The 12,120-nt window shown below is 40.9% G+C and overlaps 2 protein-coding genes across 5 annotated transcripts in view; one reads left to right on the forward strand and one right to left on the reverse strand.

Annotated features, from left to right (window-relative positions):
- The window catches only part of LOC102757489 (uncharacterized protein C3orf20-like), a 97,764-nt gene that overhangs the window by 82,309 nt on the left and 3,335 nt on the right, over window positions 1-12,120 (reverse strand). For 2 of the 4 annotated variants that reach the window (XR_001512829.1, XM_015559980.1), the window contains exon 1: window positions 4,853-5,437. The exons of 1 other annotated variant lie outside the window; for it this stretch is intronic. The gene's annotated coding sequence lies outside the window, so the exon portion shown is untranslated. Of the gene's footprint in view, window positions 1-409; window positions 620-4,852; window positions 5,438-12,120 lie in introns of those variants that run through there. One more of the 4 variants, XM_015559981.1, reaches the window with a different exon arrangement.
- Window positions 5,509-12,120, forward strand: part of METAP2 (methionyl aminopeptidase 2) — a 34,687-nt gene continuing 28,075 nt past the window's right edge. The window contains 2 exon segments of the mRNA XM_015559984.1: window positions 5,509-5,744; window positions 7,530-7,637. Of these exon segments, the coding sequence (XP_015415470.1) occupies window positions 5,594-5,744; window positions 7,530-7,637 (259 nt within the window). The 5' untranslated portion in view covers window positions 5,509-5,593.

Consider the following 12,120-nt stretch of genomic DNA (forward strand, 5'->3'; position numbering starts at 1 on the left):
TGAAAGGAAAACAGCGACCAGTCGTGCGGCCTTGACTTTGAAGCAGAAGGGTGAGAAAAAAAAGAAGTAAGTTTTACCATTTGCAACAGCATGGATGGAACTGGAGAGCATTATGCTAAGCAAAACAAGCCAGTCAGGGAAAGATAAATATCACATGATCTCACTCATTTGTGGAATATAATGAACAACATAAACTGACGAACAAAATCAGATCCAGAGAAAGAGAAGCATCAATCAGACCGTCAAACCTCAGAGGGAAGGTAGGTGAGGGTAGGGGTAAGGGAGAGATCAACCAAGGGACTTGTATGCAGGAATATAAGCCTAACCAATGGACACAGACAACAGGGCGGTGAGGGTATGAGTGGGGTGGGGGTGGAGCAATGGGGGGATCAGGACACATATGTAATACCTTGATCCATAAAGAAAGAAGAAAAAATAAATAAAATCAATGGTCTACTAGTTTGAGACTTCATACTATTTGCTTTCTTCAACAGCTGATGTAGCTGAACCAACTTTTGTTTTGTAAAACATTTTCTCTCACTTCCATGTGCTTATTCTCTAAAGCATTTTCTCCTTCTTGGTTTATCATTACTTTGCAATTTTCTTTTTCTTTTTTTTTTTAAAATACATTTTATTGATTTTTTACAGAGAGGAAGGGAGAGAGAGATAGAGAGTTAGAAACATCGATGAGAGAGAAACATCGATCAGCTGCCTCCTGCACAACTCCCACTGGGGATGTGCCCGCAACCCAGATACATGCCCTTGACCGGAATCGAACCTGGGACCTTTCAGTCCGCAGGCTGACGCTCTATCCACTGAGCCAAACCGGTTTCGGCACTTTGTAATTTTCTTAACAGAATTTCCCACCCTAGCTTCTTATAGGAAAAAACCTCCACAATAAAACAAAACAAACAAACAAACAAACTTAAAACCACATAAAAAATACCCTAAAACATTAATGTCCTTCTGGATTGTGTTCTGTTTCTGGTCCTTTTCTCTTCTCCCCGAGATACCTCATTCACAGCCTTCTACCACACCCAAGCAAGCCATAATACTTCACAATCTCCAGATCCATGTTTCTGACTACTGGATATCTTTGCCTGGATGCTCCGCAGGCATCTCAAAGTTAAAATGCCCAAAGCTTATCTCTCCCTCCACCTCCTCCAAAACCTACTCCTCCTTTTCTATTCCCTATCTCACAAAGCGGTACCACTATCCACCCAGGAACCCAGGCCAGAAACCTGGGTGTCATTGTGAACTCCTCCCTCTCCACACTAAATGGCCCAGTAAGTATTCTTAATTCTGTATTTCTGCAACCCAATCTCTCCTCTCTAGCACCCTAAGAGACTTTGCCTAAATTCTTATCAATATTTTTCAACAATAACATCTTAGCGAGTCTGCCCTACTACCAGGCTCTGCCATTTCTAATTCTTTCTTTAGAATAAATGACATCAGACTTGGGATTTCACTATTGAGGAAAGTTTTCAAAAAGGTTTTGAGAAATGACATACAAGGCCTTTAATTTTTTGGGGGTGGGGGGTGTGTGTGGTCAGGGCACAAAAGACCCATCATCTACTCTCACTGTCATTTCATCATAATAATTTGAAAGTACTGCTCAACTTCAAAAAACAGAAAGTACCAAATTCTCAAAGCAGAAAAAGTTCTTTAAATATACTTGGCTTTATAAATGAAACAATTTTCTGGAGGGGAACCACTGTTCTAGAATCTAGGCTGCCATTAGAGTCATCTTTCACAAAGCAAAAATGACTAATTTTCCCTAGCTTGAAAACCTGTTTGTATTATGTAAACATTTAAATTTATCCACATAATCTACATGCATATCATTTTACTATCTTTTAATGGATACACAGTATGCATGGTATTGACCTGCTATTGATATATCTGTTGTCTTCTATTTTAGGCATTTTCTTAAATATTAAAATTTAAATATCCTTTGTCACATATCACCTCAAAGCCTTACAATAAAAGCCATACTCTTTACAGTAACATAGAAGGCCACTTATAATTTGGTCATAATTTACTTTTTCCTCAGCAAGAACTTCTCCTAAGCATAACACATTTTTTTCATGCCTCAACCAGAAGCAGTTCCCTGCCCCTTTCTCCAAGAGGATATTTGGCAATGTCTGTTATAGTCTGAATTGTGTCCCCTCCCAAATTCATGTGTTGAAGCCCTAAGCCCCCAATATGACTGTATTTAGGTTACACACACACACACACACACACACACACACACACACACACATATATACATACACACACACACACACAAACACAGGTGTTGGCAAAAGTAGGTTTATAGCTGTGAGTGAGAGTTAATAAAGCTATTGAAATAATCATAACCTGCTCACCCCTGTATATCATACAATTTATACATTTTAAAAGTTACATGTACAGAATTTTTAAACCATAAAGATATGAAAAAAATCCTTAGTATTTCCCTTAATGTCAAGCAATCACGCTTTCCCAATTTTTAAAACCATATATCTTGTTAACCCACTGCCAAATGTCACATAATATATGTGTGCCTTAAATTATTTAGACCATCATATAATCTACACAAATGGAAAATTTTTAAGAATATGATTTACTAACAATAATATTAGCTAACACATCACTATTGTGTCAGACATTGTACTATCTTAAGTGCTTTTTCTCCATTTTGAAATTTAATTTCCATATCCTATGATGTGGTATTATCATTATTCTAATTTTACAAATGAGTAAACTAAAATTTGGAGAGATTGACTTGTCCAAAGCCATACCAATAGCAAAGATATCAAAGAAAATAAGGCTAGGGGTAATTATGTTGTCCATTTTGGAATCAAAATTTTCTCAGCAAAAATACATTTTTGGACAAAATAATAAATGTGCTTTATAATAATACATTAAATTTATAATAGGATAAGTAACTCTCTAAGAGGGGAAAAAACTTGTTTTTTTCAGATTATCTAGGTAGCCACTTGAGACAAAATGACTTCATGTAATTAGCTAGCAGCTACTGGTATTGAGATAGGTGCATTTATTACAGGTTTTCTTAGATTCTTTTTTTTTTAAATATATTTTATTGATTTTTTACAGAGAGGAAAGGAGAGAGAGAGAGAGTCAGAAACATCGATGAGAGAGAAACATCGATCAGCTGCCTCCTGCACATCCCCCACTGGGGATGTGCCCGCAACCCAGGCACATGCCCCTGACCGGAATCGAACCTGGGACCTCTCAGTCCGCAAGCCGACGCTCCATCCACTGAGCCAAACCGGTCTCGGCATAGATTCTTATTTAGGTTTTCAACATTTCTTACTCTTCTATCCATTCAATTTTCTCTTGCAGAGAAAAACAAATGATGAAAATAGGAATGTCATGTACTATTTTAAGTACAGTTAACTTAGTTCCCTCAAACTCTTCAGCGTCCTGGAAAACAATCTTCCATCAAATATCCATTATCAAGCTTTTAAGATATGTATTGTTTTTTACTACTACCTTAAAGTTTTGTTTCCTTGCCTCTTTTCAGGAAAAAGACAGAAGTACAGTACAATCCCTTTGCAGCAAAGAAACAATATTTTTATTACAGCAGTTTTGCATCTTATTTTTGTCACTGAACAAACTTTACTTTGACATTGATAATTCTGTAGATCAACTTATACCTTAAACACCCCTGTGTCAAAATTCATCTATCAAATTTACTGGTTTTGTCCTCTGGGATCCTGTGTTTCCCGGGAAAACACAGGTAGTAACCATGACCCAAGTGTTCCCATAACTTAGTGAGGAGCTGAGATTTACAACAAAGCTTGTAGGCGTTTACAACAAAGCTTGTAGGCTTTTTTTTTTTTTTTTTTTTTTTAATGTAGCAGATTTTACTTATAAGGATGTTAAGAGCTTCTGGGAGTAGCTTTGCACTTCAACAAAGGTGAGCTTTGACTCCTCCTGAGGTTGACCAGCTACATCTTGCCCTCAATTTGAAGATCTTTCAGACCCTTTAAAAATTCACCAGCTTTGTGATAGACGAACTTAAAACAGAAAATAATAAATGAAGAAAGTATTAGCATCTTATTATTTCTTTTAAAATATATATATTTTTATTGATTTCAGAGAGGAAGGGAGAGGGAGAACATGATAGAAACATCCCGGGCATATGCCCTGACTGGGAATTGAACCCTGACCTCCTGGTTCATAGGTCGATGCTCAACCACACACCAGCTGGGCTATTTTACTATTTCTGTACATATTTGTTTCATTGGATGCTAAACTTTCTTCAGGGTACAGATTTTTATCTTATTCATTCTTGCATCTTTCACCAACAAAAAATTACTTCTGGTCTACTATCAATAAATATTGACTGAACAGATTTGAAATTTCAGTTGGGAAGGCAGCATACAGAATTATTAAACTTTTGGTGCCTGATGACCTGGGTTTGGATTCTAATAGTATTAACTTGCTGTATGACCTGGTACAAATTACCAAAACTCTCTAATTTCCTCAACTCAGACGTGGATTAAATGAGATAATGAAGGCAGAGTACTTGGCACTTCACAAGTACCCGTTTATACAATGGGTAACTACTAAGCTCCTACGACCCTCTAATTTAGAGGCAGGTATTGGCGGTGAGTACAAAACACGCAGGATTCCTGTCTTCGTGGAGCTGGGGAGACAGACATAAAACAATCACACAAATGAACTAATTACACGTTGCCACGGAGAAAAGGGTTGGGAACTCAATGAGAGGCTCCGGGGGCAGGGCCTGAATTAGGTCGCTGAGGAAGGGCTCCCTGAGGGAGTGGCGTTTAAGCTGAAACTCGAAGGACCAGGAAATTCTCTATTTCCCCATGTGCCTCACCTCTCTTTAGTCTGGCTTCCATCTGTCCACCTGAACAGCTCTTGCTAAGGTCCCCCAACGGCTTCCACCTGACATTTTTCTGTCCTTTTACTTGACCTTTTCGTAGCACTCAACGCAGCTGACCACTCCCTTCTAAAGACGAGGTCCTCCCTTGGCTTCTCTATAGTAAGCGCCTTCTCATCTCTTTCTCCCTTTGCAGGTTCGTCTCCTTAGTGCCTGGACGGCCTCCCCGCGAGCCGTAATTGTGAATAATAGCGCGGTCCTTTTGAGCCATAAGGAGTGTGTACAAGTGAGCACATCTCCCAGCCCCTCTTCTCGCTTTCAGGGCGCTTTATAAAACCGCGAATATCAAACTTTTCGGCTCCAATAGAGACTCCCTTTTCTCTGGCCGACGGCGCCTGCCCACCGGCACAAGCATCCAACAGGACCCCAGGCCGGCAGATACGCTCCGGGAATGAATGCCTGAGGCGTGGGAGGAGGCGGGTGTCGGGCCCTGCACCAGCCAACCGCAGCCAGGCCCGCCTCCGCCACGTTTCAGGCATCACCGCCGCTGCGCCGCGCCCCGCCGGAGGTGAGCCCGCCCCGCTTCCGCGAGCGCCGCAGGCTTTCCAGTCCTCCACCATCCCAGCATTCCCTGCGCCCCGCCGTGCAGAGCGGCTTCCGGCGTCGGTGGTGGAGGTGGGTGAAGAAGGAGCGGGCTCTCGCCGCTCGCTCTCACTCCCTCGCGCTCTCTCGGGCAACATGGCGGCGGTGGAGGAGCCAGCGTCCTCTGGGAGCCTCCTGAATGGCGACCTGGATCCAGACGACAGGGAAGAGGGAGCTGCCTCTACGGCGGAGGAGGCAGCCAAGAAAAAAAGACGAAAGAAGAAAAAGAGTAAAGGGGCTGCCACAGGTAAAGGGAGTTTTATGTTTTTCCCAGGGATGGCCGAACGACTCGGCTCAGGCCCGGCGTGGGTGTCAGGGACCAGGGACTCGGAACCCTGGAGTGGACTGATTCCCGGGACTGAGCGCGTGGCGAGGCCGGGCTACAGAGTCTCAGCCCCGCGGGGAGGCGGCTTCTCCTCCCGTGGGACTGGAGAGCTGGTGGAAGCGTGGGGAGGGAGAGCGGGGTCGGGTCGCTCAGCTTCCCTTGCGGAGCTCGCTCTGGGGTCCGTAGGCCGGGAGCCCCTGAGTTGCCAGAACTCGACTCCCACGCAGACTGTGCAGCGGACTTGAAGCCGTGCACCGCGCCCAGCCCTACCTACACCTTACTCGCGGTTTGGCTTCCTGAAAAACCTGCTTCTGACCCGCGCGGCCCGCCGCCGCTTGGCTGGAGCATCCTGGTACTCACTTTCGCAGACGGTGCGGGTGAAGTGGACAAGTCCGAGCGCCTGGACCGCGCCGCACCCCGCCATCCCAGTTTACAGAGGGATTTTTGGTGCGGGCTTCACTTTTGGGGGTGTGTGTATGCCCACGCGCTCATGTCACTGAGTTGTAATTGCAGAATGCCGGGGGGGCGGGGGGGCGGGTGTGCGCGCGCGCGCGCGCTAATTTTCACTCGCCTAATCCCACGGCGTCATCAAGCGTTAGTGTTTTTAGGCCTGAATTATAATGGCATAGCAGGCCGCCTAGCTAGAGGATACATTCTGTGGCTCAGAGTCGAACTTCTCCAAATCCACTGGTAAGGCAGGAAAACAGCTAAAAACTTAACACTTGGGTTATATTAAGAGTTATTTTATTATTTGCACCTGTTTCATTTTTAGGAAAAAACTATCTCTTCCTGTGAAAGCCATAGAAAGAATGAAAGAAAAATGGAGAGGCCAGAAGTGATGAGCGTGGAGTTGAGAGAGGTTGGAGAGGTTTAATCTGTCTGAAATGTTGATTAGATGGGAGTTGAAGAGGGAGAGTTGTAGGTGCTGAGACACTCCCAGAACACAAGTTAATCCCAGGACACAGGCTAGTGGCTCTTCTTGGCTTTCAGATGAAGTCCAAGCTCTTCAGTTTGGTCTTTAAGGTGTGCTTAGCAGACTGACCCTAATACATGTTTAGCAGGACATTCCCAATATGAATGTTCTACAAAGGCCAAAATGTCACTTTATTATGTACTACCTCATATTACTATCTTTCTGCACACGCATATTCCTCCTCTAGCGAGATTATAATCACTGCCAGAGCAGGGGCCTGGTCTTATGCTTAGCTGTTCAAGAATTTTTTGTTTTAGTAATGGAATGTCTTTTTCTATTTATTTTGATTTTACCTAGCCCAGCTTGACAACTTTTTTTCTTCATGAATCCCTGAAGGCCCCCAGTGTCCCACAGAAATCCTCTTCCTCACTAAGGTCTTCAGCATTTATTGCCTATCTTAAGTACTTGTTTGATTAGTAAAGTATTTGTTGTAGTTTAATTGTTAAATACTTTAAAAAGTTAAAACTACTTAAATATAGGGACCAACTCACACTTTTGCTTAACCTTTAGCTGCTATCACAGAGAATGTATTTTGTTGAATGGACAATACTACTTAGATTTGGGAGACTTTTCTTTGTCATTAAATAAATTCTGTTAATGTTCACAATAATGTTTGTTTTTGTTTCCTAAACACCTATCAGGAAAGGACTTGTGTGTTCTTCACTATCTGTAGGACATATTCTAGCGTTAAAGTATCTTTATTAGATTTGATTTATGCTATTATATTTGATTAGCAGGGCAACAGGAACCTGATAAAGAATCAGGAGCCTCAGTGGATGAGGTAGCAAGACAATTGGAAAGACAAGCATTGGAAGAGAAAGAAAGAGATGATGATGATGAAGGTAAATGATTAATTTGGTGTTTGTGTTTATAAAAGCAAGAAAGTACTACGTTCTTCAATCGTTTTTTTAATCCTCACCCAAGGACAGGGATCCTCAAACTATGGCCCGCAGGCCACGTGCAAATACAAATACTGTATTTGTTCCCGTTTTGTTTTTTTACTTCAAAATAAGATATGTGCAGTGTGCATAGGAATTTGTTCATAATTTTTTTTAAGCTACAGTCCGGCACTCCAACGGTCTGAGGGACAGTGAACTGGCCCCCTGTTTAAAAAGTTTGAGGACCCCTGCCCAAGGACATGCTTTTATTGATTTGAGAGAGAGACAGAGAAAAACATTAATGTGATGTGAAAGTGAAACATTTATTGGTTGCCTCCCACGCATCTTCAATCAGGGCTCAAACTCCCAACCTGTGCCCTGACTGGAAATGGAATCTGCCACCTTTTGGTGTATGAGACTATGCTCTAACCCAGTGGTCGGCAAACCCCGGCTCGTGAGCCACATGCGGCTCTTTGGCCCTTTGAGTGTGGCTCTTCCACAGAATACCATGTGCGGGCGCACACGTACAGTGCGTTTGAAAATTTGTGGCCCATGTGCAGAAACAAGTATACAAGACGTGTGGATGGGAGAGTTGGAAGGGGTCGACCTCAGCGAACGTACCTCAATCAGATTGAGGACATTTTTAGCAAAGGCCAGCTTAGGAGTACCCTAATTAAGTTAATAACAATGTACCTACCTATATAGTTGAAGTTTAAAAAATTTGGCTCAAAAGAAATTTCAGTCGTTGTACTGTTGGGCTTTGGCTCTGTTGACTAATGAGTTTGCCGACCACTGCTGTAACCAATTGAGCCACACTGGCTAGGGCATGACGTTCTTTAAACAAAATCTACTTATTTGTCCATATAGTCTATTATTTTCTGACTTCTTAATTGACAATAAAATAAAACCTCAGTGTCACAGATACAAAGGGAAAGAAATTTATTAGCAACTCTTTAAAAAGTTGGATATATTGAATGATTGCTCAAACAATACAGTTCTCAACTTTTAAAAATATACTTGGGCCCTAGCTGATTTGGTTCAGTGGCTAGAGCCTCAGCCTGTGGACTAAAGGGTCCCCGGTTCAGTTTCAGCCAAGGGCACATGCCCGAGTTGTGGGCTGGATCCTTAGTAGGGGGCATGCAGGAGGCAGCCAATTGATTTTTTATTATATATATATATATATTTATTTTAATGTATTTGGTAAAAGGCCAAGTAGTGGGTATTAATAGGATAAAATTGAAGGGTTGTTTATTTAACTTTTATTTAACTAACATTTATTGAACAACTAATATCTACTATCCTAGGATACTTTCACATGCATTCATATTTTACCCGTGCAAATAAAGTAGTTGCTCTTCTCAGGAAATTATAGTTATATGATTTTCCCAATGTGATACAGCTAGTATGTGTAGAATAGAACCAGAATTTCAAACCTAGCACTTGACCCCAAGTCTATTCCTTTCACTCTCTGTACCAAAGCTACTTTTTTTTTTTAATTCTCAAAGGAGCATATTGGAGTGCTTCTGAACTCTATTATAAATTCCCTGATCCTAGTTCCTTGTGGTATTTTGGTGCTGTTAGATTTGTGTAAGCATGGCAAGTCTTAGAATTATAGGAATTGATGCTATCGGTAAGACAGTGGAGGGGATCATTAATTAAAAGAACTGCTCTATAGCATCTTTTGGCAGAGGGGGAGATAGGGCTTTCCCATTCTCAATTATTTACTGTTTTGACCTATTGCTATACCTCAAGCACTGCCAGCTTGAGTTTTTGCCTTTCAATACTTAAAACAAATACCTGCTATATTTTAATTATTGTGTTAGGGTAATGCAGAGCAGTTGTTTTTTTCCTCTAGATAGGTATGTTCTGCCTTCAAAAAGCTTACAGTCAAAATTTGGTTTAAAAAGTGCCAAGATTACAGGGAATAGTTGGCTTTTTGACTTCTTTGAGCAAACCTCTTGTTCATTCTACCTTTCCTTATGCTTCAGATTAAGAACATATTTTGAGCTCTTAAGGAAGGGTTTTTTGTTTTGTTTTTTAATATATTTTTATTGATTTCACAGAGAGGGCGAGAGAGATAGAAGCATCAGTGATGAGAGAGAATCATTGGCTGCCTCCTATACTCCCCCCGGATCAAGCCCACAGCCTGGGCTTGTGCCCTTGACTGGAATCAAATCCGGGACCCCTCAGTCCGCAGGCTGACGCTCCAGTCACTGAGCTAAACCAGCTAGGGCAAGAAAGGGTTTTATAAATTCAAAGTAATATAATAAGTTGCTGTAGACCTTTTCTATATGTAGAATATCACAGTACTGATCTTGAGTGTGCCTAGTTCCATTGCACCTCTACAAAGTTGTGTGACTCTTGACATTGAAGGGGAAACTTTTGCTTGTCAGATTGGACATCTTCAATGTATTAAAGAAGATTTTAGTTTTCTCCAATTTTATCTAATTGTTTTTCCAATTCATTTCAATAATCAGTTTCAACCAGTAGTACTAATCTGGTGTGAGAAGTCTTTGAGTGGATGGAAAGCTATTATTTCAGAATCTTTGTTTTAAGGAAAGCTGGTGGTGGAGAGACAAAACCTATAGGTGAAAAGATAAGCTACAGTTAAGTTTATTGGTATTTGGAGATGGAATTGGCTGAATGCTGAAGAAGTCTCATTAATTAAGATAACTACTCTACAGTATCTTTTGGCAGAGAGGGAGATAGGGCTTTCCCATTCTCAATATGGGACTTGAATAAAACCTAACAGAAGGAACCATTGGGGAGGGAGGGCAGGTGGAACAATATTGTGAAAGTCTTCAGAGTCTAATGAACAATGCATACTGGTCATATAAGATCCATTGAGGGAGGCTTTGAGCACTTTTATAAGAAGAATGTTATGAAAAAAAATTTCATATATAATCTTCATATATATTCACAATTGTTAAAAAAGAGGATATATATAGGAAAGATAGGAAGATCATTTTGGAGATCACAACAATAGTTTATGCATGTGGTATTAAGTTGGTGATTATAAATGAGAATGAGAGTGAAATATTGACCATCAACTGCCTCCTGCAAACCCCCCACCGGGGATCAAGCCTGAAACCAGGCATGTGCCCTGACTGGAAATCGAACTGGTAACCTTTTGGTGCACAGGACAATGCCCAGCCAACTGAGCCACATTGGCCAGGGCTCAGGGTAATTAATACTTGTGAGAGTCATCAGTTGTATATATATCAGTAGTTCACTACTTTTTTTTGCTGAGTAGTATTTCAAATTTGTTTATCCATTTACTGGTTGATGGATATTTATAGTTTTTGTCTATTTCAAATAAAGTTACTGTGAACATTTGCATACAGGCCTTTGTGTAGACATGTTTGCATTGCTCCTGGGTAAATAAATACCTAAGAGTAGGGTTGTGGGTCATATGTCAAGTGTATGTTTAATCTCATAAGAAACTCTTCCCAAATGTCTACCATTTTTCATTCCTGTCAGCAGTGGTGGAGAGTGCCAGGTTCTTTGTATTCTCATAAGCACTTGGCATTGTTAGTTTAAAAGTTTTAGCTTTTGTAATAGGTGTGTGGTGGTATGTCATTGTGGTTTTAATTTGCATTTCCATAACTGATGATGGTGAACATCTTTTCATATTTTTATTTGCCTTTCATGTATCTTTAGTGAAATGTTTTCCTATTTTGTCCATTTTTCAATTAGATTATGGCAGTGGTTCTCAACCTGTGGGTTGCGAACAATGAAAATACATCCTGCATATCAGATATTTACATTATGATTCATAACAGTAGCAAAATTACAGTTATGAAGTAGCAACGAAAATAATTTTATGGTAGGGGTCACCACAACATGAGGAACTGTTTTAAAGGGTTGTGGCATTAGGAGGTGGAGAATCACTGAGGGTCTTGTGCTTTCTTTGACCCATCGGTATTTGCATATAATGTTTCCTCCACTTAGTACCTTTTTCTTGCCCACCTTTTGTCACCTGGTTAAATGCTACCCATCCAAATATCATGTCCTTCAGGAATCCTTCCCTGACATTATAAGGGCCTTTCTATACTGTTGACAAGCCACATTATAACTAGGTATCTGCACAATTTCTCCAATTAGACTTAAATTCTGTGACGGTAGGGCCCATGCTGCCTGGTTTATCCTTATATTCCAAAGACTTAGTAAACCTTCAGAAACAGAATATGTATTTTGTCAATATATGCAAAATTGCTTTAATGGGAAGTAGTAATACAGGATTCCTGTTAAGGGGACCAACTCCTTATGACCTATTGCAAACTAATCAACCTCTCTAAGCCTCAGTTTGATTTTGAAAAATTGGGTAATCTTTACACTCGTTGTGATGACTAAATGGGAAGATGTTTTTAAAACCTCTTACAGGGTACCTAACATATAACAAATGCTTATAAATATTAACTATTAATATTTATACTTAGAAAGCAAT

The sequence above is a fragment of the Myotis davidii genome, unplaced genomic scaffold (assembly GCF_000327345.1).
Source record: "Myotis davidii unplaced genomic scaffold, ASM32734v1 scaffold13, whole genome shotgun sequence".
Lineage (NCBI taxonomy): Eukaryota > Metazoa > Chordata > Mammalia > Chiroptera > Vespertilionidae > Myotis > Myotis davidii.